The following is a 14,716-nucleotide window of genomic DNA, read 5'->3' as shown; positions in this document are numbered from 1 at the left end:
AAAAGGGCTCCAATCTGTGCCATTTCCCCTGTGAAATAATGATAGCTGTTGGAAATTAAATCACTCATACATTAAAAGGTCAGCACTTACTTGTCTGCTTGGAAGTCACACTAGGCCATTCTCTTTCACTCAAACTGCCCATTCCAAAACCATGGAGACAAAAAGCAGCAGCCTAGTGTGTTGTGCCTCAGATGCTGGCAGAAATGAAATGGTGCGCAGATGCACAAACACTCTGAGCTACCCATCTTGGCTCTGCTGAATGTTGTATCCCTGCCTGGTACTATCCAGCCCAGGGAAGGAAGATCAATGTGGATCTAAATTGTGCCTGCTGTATCATTACTGGAACCCCGAGACCCACACAGGTGCACTGTTCTTTCTACCTACTTGGAAGCACTGCCCCACCATCAATCCACTGCAACGTAGTGTGCCATGAAGGACAGTGGAAACAGATGGAGGATCCAGGTCACCCTTTGTTTAGACATGAATGGATGGCTCAGGGGCTGAAATTCAGGTACAGATTCAAGGACACAGAACCTGCAGAAGTGAAAATTAACAGAGCCTGAGAAGGTGGGGTGAGTGGAAAAGCCTTTCTCCAGGTGCAGTCACTTAAACCCAGAGAGAGCTACTACTGCTGGAGTGGAGAACTTATGACTAATTAGTGCCTATTGAAATAAGCCTACCGTGAAGCCAGGCTGGCCTTTATAATCTGCATAAGAGGCCTGGGCAGGATTGACTGGGATTTGGCTTCCTGTGTTATGGGCTGGCGCCCCTTGTGTGGGCCAGGTGAGGATGGGGCAGTATTGCTCTTTCAAGCTCCATCTCCTTAGCTACCCATTGGTTCCACATGACCTATCCTGATTATGTATACTTCCAGCTTGGGGCAACAGTTCACTCATCCTTGAGCTCAAGCTCTGTGTTTTCCAGCCCAAGTTCCCCACTTCCTAAGTTCCACTGTTTGTTCATTGGACAGCATTTCTTCTTAATTGTTCTTAATTCTTCTTAAGAATCCTTAATTGTGGTGGTTCTCTATGTGCTATTTGCCTGGACTGGACATCTTAGCCAGTTCCAGGCCCTGGCTTGCAATACTTTCTTATTCCCTATTGACCCTGATGCATCTCATTGCTTCATTCAACTCCTGTCCCTATCCTGCCAGGATTCAGATATCAGCTCCCATGTACCTAGCTATCTAAGAGTCTCTCTACACAAGAGGATGTGAAGAACACGTGTCGGGAGATGCAATGTTAGCTGGGAAGGGTGGTTTAAAAAGAGAGCGCTGGTGGCAGGGCAAAGGCTTTGCTATATACTGGAGCTGTGTGAAGGGGCTATGAAACTTCAGCCCATTTTAACCTCTCCAGGTCCAATCACATCTCTGGAAGGCAGCTCCAGCCCATTTCCATTCCTCAGTGTGATGCCACACAGTTTTAGATTGGAGAGGTGAAATTGACAGAGCCTTTGGGTAGGCAAAGATGAAATTAGCAAACCCTCTGAGGAGCAATCTCCACAGCCTCTGTCTTTTTAAACTACGCTTCCCAGCTAACATAGCATCTCCCTACACTTGATGAACATGAGCCGAGGTGTTGTGTGTAGAGAGACTCTAAGACCCAGTTCTGATCAAAAGCCCAATTCAAGAATTCTTAATTGTGGTGGTAAAGATGCCACTGAAAGACTGGATCATCTTAGTTTTCTCAGAGGGGAACTCGTGTTTGGAAGTACTTCCATGTGAAAAACTTAAGAGGCGTGAAAAAATAAAACATTCCATGCCTCTCTGCCTGTTGGAGGAAGTTTTTCATATGGGGTATGACTTTCATATAACTCATAGACATGCAGTAAACATACAACTGAGAGTCATGATTGCCCAGTTCCTGGGCACATGTTAACCTTATTCACAAACACAGGTCTTCTTTCAACAAGTTACTGCAGAAATGCATAGCAAAACTTTCCCACAGGAAGCACACATCACAATAAAGTGATGTGGTCCTTGTAGAGTATATAAATTGGCAGAAGAAAGTCCAGACATGCACATGTTGTTGAACTGTAGGTGTGAGAGAGGTCCACTTCTTGCTAGATATTTTGTACACAGTTTGGGCAACTATACTTCTGTACAAATATGAGAAGCAGCCCATGAGTACTGTGTAGGCAACTATGTATTTTAAACTGCAGAGTACTGCTGCGTTCATGGGTGCATATTAATTGTCCTTGTGTGCATGTGTGCAATGATGTCCTCATTATGTAACTAATTTAGGGGTCATATATTATCTTGTCACTTCTATATGACAGAGGGAGAGAATGATATACAAGCAGTCAAGGCTAGCTCTAGAAGCTGGTCAGATCAGGCATTTCCCATGCCCCTGCTCCATCAAAGGGTCTGCCACCCCAACCATTTTGCCATTCCCACGTTGCATGAGAGAAATCTCATTTGACATGTCTCACCTCTTCCACACTAAGTGGGCTCGATCAGAGTTTCTTGCCCAAGGTCCCCCCAACTGCTCAAGCTGAATGTAATGGAGCTGTATGAGCATGAGTGGGTCTGTAATTCAGAGGGAACTGTATTGTTTGCCTGGGTTAGATGTCTGTGTGAGAGCGAGGAATGAATGGCACATACCATATGCCTGCATCCTGGTCTGAACATGAGCAGTTCTGCTGATTCATTCAATATCCAAGAAACCCTGATGTTATATAAAGATAAAATACAAGCAGCAAAGCAGTGAATTAAAAGGCCCATCAAACATGCCGATTTTTGGCTGGTGCTAGAACCATTGGACAAGGAATAACTAATTAGCAGGCTGAGTTTACTTTAATTTCCTTCCGCTGCCAACATTTAAGTCAATAAAAGCTAAAAATCCTAGCAATTCGACCTGGCTACAGCTAGGGCTGTAAATAAAGCTGCAGACAGAGAACTTCCTAGAAAGACCCTGGTACAGTGTGGGCTCTGTTCCCATCAGGTTGGCTGACTAGATGCTGAAGAAGAGAGCTTCCTCATGCTGTAGCAGGCCTTGTGGGTAAAACACTCACACACCAGAAGGGCTATGCTCATGCTCAGGCAGTGGCCATGGTGAAGGAGCAATATTTGGCATTCTAGGTGAGCAGCTGTGGATTCACAGTCTTAAATGAAAACCTAAACTCCTCAGTGAAGTTCTTTGTTCTCATCCTGATTTTGGACATAAAAGCTGCACTTCTGATTCATTAAAATCAATGTGAGTTTTGACATTGGTTCTTGTCAGGGTAGGATTGTAGCCAGCATCCCAGTACTGTTCCTAACATAGGGAATATCTACACTGCAGGCAAGCCATTAGGTGCAATATGGGCTCACTTCCTGTGGCTGAGTGGTGAGACGAACACAAATAGGCTCTTAAACGTGATTTGTTTCTGCATAGTTTATTGTGGAGTGACTGGCCTGTCCCTGAAGAATAACTGGCGAGGATTTTTAGTTTGCATCATTCTTTGCCGTTCATTAAAAAAAAAAAAACAACCTAACCCCTCACAACCCTTCTTGCAAGAAATGTGCAACTGTACATTCATTTGGGGTTTTTGTATTCGGTTTCTCATCTTGAATTTGCACAACTGAATAGATGGAAAGGATGGCATGGAACATACTTTATACAAAGAAGGCCTAACCCTTGGCATCTTACCTTAAGGGCAGGTAGCAGTGCTGGGAAATGCCTTTGATTCAGACCCAGGAGAGCTGCTACCAATTGAGAACAGACTGGACTGGGCTAAGTGGACCTATCCTGATCAACTGTTGGGCAGCTCCATGTATCTTAAGCCAGTCACATAGTGAGAATGGTTATTGCCATCTCTTCTTCGTTTCGCTTTTCTTTTTTCTCATTATGCAGAACTTGGTCATTATTCAGCATTTAATCAGAGGTGAAACCTCTTAAAAACCTCTTCCTTTTAGGCAGGGGTGGGAGGGAAAAGGATAGACAAAGATAATAGTCCCGACACTGGATTTGCAGGATGCCTACCAAAATTATTATTTTGCAGAAGCAGCAGCAACTGGGCAATGTATATCTTCATGTTACAGCCCAAAGTGTCAGTTTAGATTACTCCAGGCAGATGCAGGGCAGATATGTGTTACTCTGTGGACCCTCCTAGTTAGATGCATGAAACAGATGCTGCAAATCAACACTGACCTGTGGTAAACAACTAGTGCAGATGAAGCAAGCTCAGGCACAGGTTAAAAACTGTGTGGCCATAGCACCACCTTCTGGCCAGAAGAACAGCCTCTGAGCAAGCCGGTAGCAGCTCATCCTTTCTAGGAAAGCTGGCCTTTTCAAAAGCCCCCAACAGCCAATTGCTTACATTTCAAGAAGAGGGTCCCAACAAGAACTGACTGTGTATGTTTGTCTTGTATACCTCATTCAGAGAATTATCATAGAGGGCTGAAGAAAAACGTTTTTTGTGCATCCAATGGCTTACAGCCATTGTCCATTTATTATTTATTCATGCAAGATATTTATACTTTGCCTTTCCAAAAAGGTGCCAAAGGCAGACAACATAAATCAAATTAAATCAATATTTTAAAAATATATATATAAAATACACCAATTTAAAATATATAGTAGCAACATAAAAGAGAGACATAATTTGTGGCACTAAAACAAATATGACAGTCTGACCGTAAATAACATCAAGGTACGCTGTGGAATGGTTTTAAATAGCAGCAGATATAACTTTCAAATAAAACTTTTAAATAAACAGCAGATAAAATCTTTTGCATATCAGTAGATAAACTTCCCAGTTCAATACACTTACTGTGAATGTTGGAAATTATTTATTTTAGATATTTATACCCTGCTTGCCTCCCTCTGCCCCAGTGGGGACTAAAAGCAGCTTACAACATATCCTCCTTTCCTCAGTTTTATCTTCACAGCACCAGCCTTGTATAATAGGTGAGGCTGAGAGAGAGTGCTGGGCTTGAGGCCATCCCGTGAGCTTCCACCACAGAGGGGGCTTTCACATCTCAGTCTCCCTGATGATTCCTGTCCAACACTTGAACCTCTGTACTACAGTAGCTCTCCACAGGGAACAGCAGTTATAGCGGTTTTTCTTTACCAAGAGCAAGAAAAATATCACAAAAGGGCAAGATTTTGAGTTATCCAGAATGTTTCAAAAGGCTGGATATGCAATAAAAAAGGTGAGGGGGGGGAATCCCTTAGGGCTTGGATACTATGACATGGTTCCCCTCATGCTTCTCTCTGACTGTTGAGAAGGCTGCCCTCTGCTGCTGTGGCACTTCCTTTCTCTGCCACCAGCACTTCTGCATGCAGAGGGCTCCTCAAAAGACATTGTTCTTCTTGCTCACCTGGAATTTCTGGTGACAGAGGACGCAATCACCCCTGTGGAGGAAAGCCTCCACAGCAGTTGGGAGAACAACGTCATAGGATCCAATCCGATGTCTATAGTTAGGAGAATCTTCAAACGAAATACCGGATACGTTGCAAACCTAATGGGACTAGATAGTGTTGGGTGTAAAAGAAGTTCCAAAATGCACCAAACTACTGGGATAGAGAAGCAAAAGCAAGGGGAGGAAGGTCTTTGAAAACACAAAAGCCAGCAGGCGTTTTTTTCATTTGGGACACTCCAGTTGCAAGAACTCTCCTTTTCCAGCTCTTATCCTTAAAACAATGTTGTGAGATAAGTTAGCTTAACTGGCCCAAGGTCATCCAGTGAGCTTCAAGGTACGGTGGGGATCTGAACCATGTGTGGAAGCAGCTGGTCTTACACTACGTAAAGCTATGTATACTCTTTTACTAAAAAAAAGTTACCAGTGGGAATATATGTTAAAGAAAGTTAGAATGTGTAGTGTCAGCAGTATTATTTCCACAAGCAGCCTTACAGTCTCTGAAAAATGATTAGCTGTACACAGGCTCTGAGATCACCTCATGATAACTGCTAATGCACTATGATGTTAACGATCTCAAAGTCTCCTGGCTGGAAGCCCTACCTGTTATGGATGTTTGCGTGGATATTTCCTCCTGCTAATGCTGATAGGAAAAGCTAATCTTGATCTTTGTGGACTTTCTGGCTAAAGGAATGCAGCTTGCTGATGAGATGGGGCTCAATAAGACAGGGTCTGTGTACGGGAAGAATAGGCTTAGCTAACCTTTTTGTCTGACTCTTGTGGGAAAATGCAAACAGACTACCTACGAGGAAACTCATTTACACCTGAGGAACCTGCTCTGCAGGTTACAATGGATTCTCAAGAGATCTAAACAATCAGTTCAAAATGAGCCTCAACCACACCTTAATTTTTTTAAAATTGAGACTATCTGGACATCCAAATTAGTAGCATGGAGTCCTTTTTATTAACACTGAAATTACCACTTAATCAATATGAATTGTTCCCACTAACCTTATTCGTGTATTCAGCCATCTGTGTAGTCCATTTGTGAATGGGATCAGACAGTCTCATCTCCCTCATAATTCACTTTTTGAATAATATTCACTGCAAAGCAAGATTTCTTAGATCACAGTGTCTGCTGGCATTTGATGATATGAAACATGCCACAGGGTGGTTGTGCACTGCAGAGCTATTGTTTCAGTGCTTGCTCTATACATCTCCGGCACTAGAGGAGATGTTCTTACCCTCTTTATATCTTCATTGGTAATTATATTCAAAATTTTGGTCCCATTTGACATGGACGAGTATGGGGTTCCTCTACAGTACTACTGAGTGGCATGGTCGGTGTATGCATGTGTGTCCATCCCATTTCAGACCTTTGATGCTGATTTAACAGAGGGAGAGGCAGCAAGTTCAAGGTTGGGCAGCTCAGGAGAAGAAGCTAGCACTGAACATAAGAAGAGCTTTGCTGGATCAGACCAGTGTTCTATCTAGTCCAACATCCTCTTATCCAGAGGTCAGCCAGATGCCCTGGAAGGCACAACAGCAAAAACACAAAAGCTAAACCTTACCATGTTGTTGCCCTCCTAGCAATTGGTATTGAGAGACATACTACTTCCATACACTGGGGTTCTATTTAGCTTTCATGGCTAATAAATATTGACAAGTGGAGTACCCACAAGGACTTGCAAGAGCATCTCATTTTCCCCTCCTCCACAATGTCCTCTTTCCTTTCCTGCCTCTATAGCCTCTCCCCCTTTTCTTGCTTCCTTCTCTCCTTCCCACCCGCCGTTGTCTGCCTCCATGTCTTCACCTTTCCCTCCCCACTCCCAGCAGCCTCTTCCCTATGACCCAGTTGCATGCTGCGGACTGAGTCAGACCCAGTTGCATGGGGGAGGACCTGCAAGGACTTGCAGGGGGAGGGGTACTTCACTTTCCCCTCTATCCCCTTCCCCATGCTTTTTCTTCTTTCCCTCCTCCTGGCAGCTGCCATATGCTCAGCTTTCCTTACGCCCTTCTCTCCTTCAAACACACTAAACAACTTATCTTTTATCTCCCCCCTCATCTTCATCTATATTTATTCATTTACTTCATTTATATACTGCCTTTCTCCACAATGGGGACCCAAAGCAGCTTACATCATTCTCCTTGTCTCCATATTATCCTCACAACAACCCTGGGAGGTAAGTTAGGCTGAGACCATGTGACCAGATCAAGGTTACCCAGTGAGTTTCCATAGCAGAGTGGTGATTTGAACCTGGGTCTCCCAGATCCTACTCTGAAACTAACCACCACCCTACATTGGCTTGGGGGGGGGGGGGCTGCTGTTGAACAGTAGCAAGCAGCCAGACCTGGGTGAGTCATGCAGATTACGTTGTATCAAGTCATTTGGTGGTTGCTTCTGAGACTGACCCCAATGAGTCCTCCATCAAGGGCCAAAACAGCCCTCAAAAGAGTTCCACTTCCTCTCCCGACCCTTTACTGACAGAAACCAAGCCCGAATACTGACTAAACCGTTCTGTTTGCCTAGCAACCGCTACTGAGGGCATTAAAGCTATAGATGTTCCTTTTATCACTTGGTGTTTATTTAGATTTCAGAAAAATCTGAAATCTAAAAAAAACAAAAACCCAAGGGTTTGGGGGGGGGGGGTTAGATTTCAGATTTTTCTGCAAACCTGGGGCATTTTTTAAGTGTGTAAGAAGATCCAGTTTCCAGATTTAAGTATCCAAACCTCAGGGACACTTGGATATTGATATATAAGATGGTCCTTTCTTCCATGAATTTGTGCAGTCCCTATCACCAAATCCCTTAGCTTTAAGTTCCAAAAGTTAATTACACCTTTGTATGAGGAAGTGCTTTCTTTTATTTACCCTAAATCTACTGCCCATTGATTTTATTGGATTCCTCCAAGTTACTGTATTTTGGGAGAGAGAGAAAAAGTCTCTATTTCTTCCATACCATGCCTTAGTTATTTTTTTAAACTAAAAAGTTGCAAACAGAAGCTGAACTACATATTACTGGCATTCAGGGAAAATGGAGAACTAGACAAAAAAACAAATAGGGACTGCCTAAAATTGTCTAAGGGACTAACGCTACCTTACATTTGGTGTAATTTTTCCAAACTAAAGCAGGTCCTGATTTGAATTGGCCTATGCACACCTGGGAAGTGCAGAACTTCAAAACTCCTTTCTATGCAACCAGTACCGTAGGGACAACTTAACAAGTAGTTAGGTCCAAGTGAATGGAATATCTGACCTAAATGAGTGGGAATGAGGCCAGCAGTGGGCAATGAAGGTACTTCTTTTCTTTACAATTTTAAGGAGGGAGCTGAAATAAACCTAAACAAGCCAAGCACATCAAACTAGACTTGATAGGAGGATTCACCTGTCTGTTTTTTACAAAGAAAAATAGAGCATGTGGTTATGCTAAGATAAACCTTGCTACCTCCCCTGCTGTACCGTGCTGTACTTGGTTGGTTTAAGAATTTTTATCCCATCCTGGTTCACTTTCAGTATCGTTGCTAGGCTGGGAGGAAACTGCTTAAAGAAAAGAGTACAGCAAGGTAAGCCAGGGGAAAGGACAGGATTTAGCTCCCCTCACCCACTTGTACCAATTTCTGTTAAGAATAGACCACCACCATTTGACATGTAATCCTTGAGCCACATCTATTTAGACTTCAAAGGGCAACACGGGGGCACAATGTAGGGATAGTAAAATAGGCTGCCTCATTCGTCTCATTAGTTCCTTGGTGCCACTTGAGGAGAGGCACATGTCTAGCAGTCCAGCTAGAAGTTGCAAGAGAGCTGTGTCCCTTCCCTGCCTCTTTCCTCCTCTTCCTTGTTGATTGCCCTGCCACCAGCACATATCATTGTCTCAGGGCCGGATCTAGAGGGGGGGCAGGGGAGTAGTCTGCCCCCGGCGCCGCCAGGGAGGGGGTGCCGGAAGCAGCTCCCAGAGCGTGCAGGCGGCTGCATGGGCAGCCACGCTGCCTTTTGCTTGCCCCGCAGGACAGGGGGCGGCAGGCTTGCCGCGCACCCCCTGTCCTGCAGGGCAGGAAAAGGGCAGCGCTGCCACCCACGCCACTCACTTGCCCCGCAGGAGAGGGGGCAGCCGGCCGCCCCCTGTCCCGCGGGGCAGGCGCATGGCGCAGGCAGCCTCGCAGCCCCCCGCACTGCCTTTTGCTTGCTCCGCAGGACAGAGGGCGTGCAGCAAGCCAGTCGCCCCCTGTCCCACAGGGCAGGCAAAAGACAGTGTGGGGGGGCTGCAAAGCAGCTTCCCAGCCCCCTGCACTGCCTCCGGCACACAGCGTGATGACGTCATCAAAATGACGTCATCACGCCGCGTCAGGAGCGTCTGCGCGCTGTGCGTGCGAGGGCCGGCAAGCATTGCCCCGGGCGCCGGGAGCGCTAGATCCGGCCCTGCATTGTCTGGCAGGACTGGAAGAATGAAGATGGCTCATGATGCATTGCATTGTGTTAGATGTTACTAGGAAGAAAGGGACATAGGCTGGAGTCAGCTCTGTGTCTCCTGTGACGTCCAGTTTGATGCTAAGATGATACCATGCATGCACACTGCACACTGGTTGCCCAGAGTAGTTGCTCTAGAGTGGTGCTGTCTTGTCTCTTTAGGAAATTTGAACACAAAGCTCACATCCAGCACTATTCTGGAATCACTTTCCCCACGGCCAGCGGGGGGGGTGGAAACTAAATGGGGTGGGAGTTCAAGTCTTTTTTTGCCTCAGACTATGGAAATGGTAAGGCTGGCCGGAGGCTCTGAGGTGAAGGTGGAAAGGGATGGTCATGATGGGTGCTGACTGTGCTTTCTTTTGCAGAGCCCCTGTGAGACGCTGGGCCGCCACTCCGAGGGCACTTACCCCACTGGCCTCCTGCCCAACCATCACCATCGCCACCACTACTCGCCCCAAGGGGTCTTCGAGGACTTTGCCTGCTAGGCCAGCTTGTGCACTGCTCCCTCAAATTGCAGCAGTGCTTCTGGAGCAGTTTTGGGCGCAGTGGATTCCACCTTATGCTAACAGGCCTGCCAAGGCCAAGCTACCTTCCCCCACCTCCCAAGGCTTCTAAAAGGCATACAGTGCTTTATGCCCCCCTCCTCCTATAACCTTCCCCCCCGCCCCCGCTGTGCCCTATCCCTTACTCAGTTCAGCTGGCCCTGCTCCCTCGGGCTTCGTGCCCCCTGTTGAAGCACATAATGAGCATCGGCTGCCAAAATCAGGGAGATGGAATGGGCTCCAGACTGCTCCATTGACAGGGGAGTTGCCTTTTCTCAGCTTCAAAGTGGGAGGAAGGGCAATGGGGAAATGGAGCATAGTAGGGAGCAAAGTGCGGTCGCAGAAAGAAAAGATGAAAATCTATCCCAGAGCCCATGCCGGTATGGTAGCACCAACCAACCAGCTGCTCAGAAGAACCCTACGTGGCAGATTCTGCCATTGCCACAAGTTTATCCCTCTCACTTTGTACTGACCTGTCCAACATTAAAATCCGTTCTTACACCTCCGCCTCTTACACCTCCATGCATTGCAGACATCTCAGTATTTATACACACATACACAGAGGAGTCAGGGCAGAACACAAGCTCTGTGTCCCATCACCTGCTGTTGGGCAGTGCCATGCACTCTGTTGCCCAATTATTACTGTCCATACATGCATCTATTGTGCCCATAATGGGGTTCAAGACACTATATATTGCCCTTTGAAAGGGGCTCCTTTAACTACATGAGTACTGGTCCTTCCCCAACAGACCAAGGCTGGCCACCTGTCATCCCTCCCTTACAACTGTATATTTGTATATAACTGTTTTGGGCTGTGGTTTTTAGCCAGATATCCAGTCCTTTATTGCTGCAACTGCCCTCTGCTGGTGTCACTAAGAACTGCTGGTAGGGCTGGGCACTGACATAGGCATCAAATCTCAGGTTTCCTCCCAGCCCGAGTGCAGAGGCAAACTGAGCAGGGGGCTGCTCGCAGCAACAAAGTTTCCCTGAGTCACCTTTTCCCCAGATGTACAGTTTCTCCGCCCCCCCCCTCCCATACCACACTTGCATCTTCTTCCTTCCTTCACCTCCAAGCAGCATTCATTGGGATTCAGGGTCCAAGCCACAACCACCACACCCCCAGGAGAAAGAAGTAGAACAATTCAAAGTCCCTAAGAGTACCACAGGCTTCCAAGAGCTCTACCTAGTCCCCCAGGATTAGGACCCCAGGTTAAAGCACTCAGTAGCAGAATCATCCCATGAATTTAACACCCCAGTGAGTGGACGTCAAACCACCCTCACAAACAGGATGTTGACTCCTAGATGAATTCCCAAGGGAAGGGGAATCATTCCTCCTAAATGTACAAAGGGGGATTGTTAATTCTAGCTTTGTGGTAAGACTCTGAGTAAAAGTACAATAGAAAAAAACTGACCAAACCACCTTTGTGCTATGTTTGTGGGAGTAATGGAGTATTCCAGAAGGCCCCTAGTATGTGCCATCAAGCATGGAAGAATCCTCATGATAAAATGGGAGCACTGAAATCCCACCCCACATCTACGGAATTATGCTTGTTCTCCCAGGGGTGCATTTCAGGAAGGAATGTGGCACTCAGAGAAATATGCTGCAAATACTGCCCCCTCACCCCATTTTCCAGTTATAACACCAAACTTATGTATGTACCAACCAGAAAGCCACAAGCGTAGAGGCACTGGGCTGCTGCCTGCCTGCCTGCCTGCCTGAGATGTGTGTGGTTCCAGTGGGTTCAGCTCTACAGGTTGCATGGGGCTTCATCTGGGACCCAGCCAGGGATTTTCCCAGGAATGACCGATCATCTTCACAACTTTACTGAGCGCAAGTCGCTGTTTTACAGATGTACAAGTTTCTCCCAATAAAGAGGCACAAATTAGAAATCCAGCTGTGTTGCCAGTGATTCTATTCAGATAATGTCTAGAACTTTCTCCTGCTTGGTATTCCAGGATCTTCTCAGTTTTGCCTGTACAAAGTATCTTTACCATTAATTGATATGTCTATGACATCTAGCATGCACAACCAGATCTCTCCTTCTGCCAGGCAGCACCTCCACCCAGTTCTCAAAACTATCTGATCCAGCTTTAAGTAACATTAGAAAAGACTGACCAAGCATTTACAAGATTAGACTATTAAATCACAGTTTAGCCTAATATATATCTTGCTCCCCACCCCTTCTTGAAAGCTCATTTAAAAAGAGCTCCAGAAACTGTTTTCAGCCCTAGCCCATAGCAATGATAGAGATGTAGACGGGCATTTCCCTCTTAAGACCATTAAACTGATTGGGCTTAGAAAGATGTAATTTTGCATGAGATTGCACTGCTGAAGGAGTACCCAGATATCTATGGTTAAGGAGGGAGGCTTTTGGATCAAAGAGTGCAACCTTCAGCCTTGATATCTGGCAGCTTTCTCTTTAGAATCTGAATACTGGTGCTCTATATCTCATCACAAATAAATTCTGAGGGCATATGTACACTACGGATATATAATAGTTTTCTAACATTATTTCCCCAAAGAACTCTGGGACTTGTGGTTCGATGAAATGCAGAAAATACAGTTACATCCCTAGCCATCCCTCACAAAAGTCAGTTCCTAAGATTGCCTGGGAAGAGGGAATCATTGTGAAACCTATTTAAATTTAAAATGCAGATACGCCCTAATGCTCATCTATAACAGAATTATTCAAACCGTTCAATTACACTGCGCTATGAAGTCCCATAGCAGAGTATGGCACATCACAGATCACCATTTCTTTTCTTTTTTTTTACTGTACACAACTATAAATTGTATAGGGAATTTAAGACAGATCACCGTTTCTGATATCCAAATTTAGTTTCTGAATGTATCACCAGCAGAGGGCAACAATTTATTTGAACAATATAACATAGTATCTGGTCACTTAGTTAAAAAGGGACCTTTAACCCTGTACGCACATACAAGTGAGAATCTGGCTCATGCATCTCTGCAAAAGTGTATGCTCAGTTTAAAATGTCCATCTTTTAGGTGCCCCAAGACTCCTGCTATTTATTTTTGCTGCAGCTGACAGAGGGCAGATTCACATGACAAAGTTCTCATGTCTGCCACATCAGGCAACTGCCTCCAAGACTGTCTGTCAGGTGTTGCCTGGGAATTCAAATACCCAGTGTGAGGGGCCTAGTTTGGAACAGGATTGCAGTGTGCAGGGTTGCTGTTTTCCCAACCTGAACAGGCTTAGGGTTGCCAGCTCCAGGCCTGGAAATTCCTGGAGATTTGGGGATAGAGCCAAGGGAGGGCAGGATTTGGGGAGGGGAGGGACCTCAGTGGGGAATAGCCTTATAGCTCACTCTCCAAACCAGCCGTTTCCTCAGGGGGAACTGACCTGTCACCTGGAAAACTCCAGCCCCCACCTGGAGATTGGCAACTCTAGCCCCAGACCATGGTGAGCTGCAGGACATTTGCTGGGATTCTCTAGGCTGTATTTTTGGATGCAACCATTTTTTCATCCATTCATGTCTACACCACTCAGTGCCGCTAACTCAGTACTGTGTCAACTCTGACCGGCAGCAGCTCTTCATGCTCTCAAGCAAAGATCTTTCCCAGCATCTGCCACTTGGATTCTTTCTGGAGATGGCCGTGATTGAGCCAGCAACGGGTTTGCAAGGCTTTGTAGATCTTGCAGAAAGGAAGGCTGCCATGTTAGTTGTTAGAAAATAAACATAGCACAGTTCTTTTCATACAAATTCTGCACCACACAGTATAAACATATAAACATAAAATACATGGGAAACTATTTTGCTCCCTGCAGTTGCCAGGGGTCCACATGAGGCAGCAGGAGACACTGTCATGTTTGGAGTGTCCAGGATGCAAATTCTTTCCAAGCAAGAGGCAGCGCATCACACTGCAATGGATAATTGAAACAAAGAGTCCAGAGATCACCAAGCCAAGCGTTTGTAGCAAGAGTTACAGCCTACAAAATGTGAAAAAAATGTATTGTGTGTAACTATAAGCCATACAGCAGTGCAAACTCCACTTTTCAAAGCTGAACGATCGCCAGGAATGAATCATAACAGAGAATTATAACTTTGTGGATTTTATAGCCCGTTATGAGAGCCAGTTTGGTGTAGTGGTTAACAGTGCAGGACTCTATTATTATTGTTGTTGTTGTTGTTGTTGTTATATAATGAAAACATTGACAGGAAGTGGGGGGCACTCTTTAGGAGTACCCACATGGGTTGTTTTGCATGGTTCAGAAAACTCTTCCACAATCAGAGGTAGAAGAAAACTGTGGTTCCACAAAGCACAATATAGTGCCACGTTCCCATTAAAACTCACAATGCCCAAGCACAATCAGCAAGATCTTAAAATATCTTACTCAGGAAT

The 14,716-nt window shown here is 45.5% G+C and overlaps 1 protein-coding gene across 2 annotated transcripts in view; it reads left to right on the top strand.

Moving 5' to 3' along the window:
- ASIC4 (acid sensing ion channel subunit family member 4) overlaps positions 1–12,242 on the top strand; it is an 85,454-nt gene extending 73,212 nt beyond the window's left edge. For both annotated transcript variants that reach the window (XM_054971570.1, XM_054971569.1), the window contains one exon: positions 10,174–12,242. In XM_054971570.1, the coding sequence (XP_054827545.1) occupies positions 10,174–10,293 (120 nt within the window). In that variant the 3' untranslated portion in view covers positions 10,294–12,242. The remainder of the gene's footprint in view (positions 1–10,173) is intronic.
- The last annotated feature ends 2,474 nt before the right edge of the window (positions 12,243–14,716 follow it).

Source organism: Eublepharis macularius, chromosome 2 (assembly GCF_028583425.1).
Source record: "Eublepharis macularius isolate TG4126 chromosome 2, MPM_Emac_v1.0, whole genome shotgun sequence".
Classification (NCBI taxonomy): Eukaryota; Metazoa; Chordata; class Lepidosauria; order Squamata; family Eublepharidae; genus Eublepharis; species Eublepharis macularius.
The sequence above is the reverse complement of the archived record's forward strand: the minus strand, read 5'-3'. Positions and strand labels throughout refer to the sequence as shown.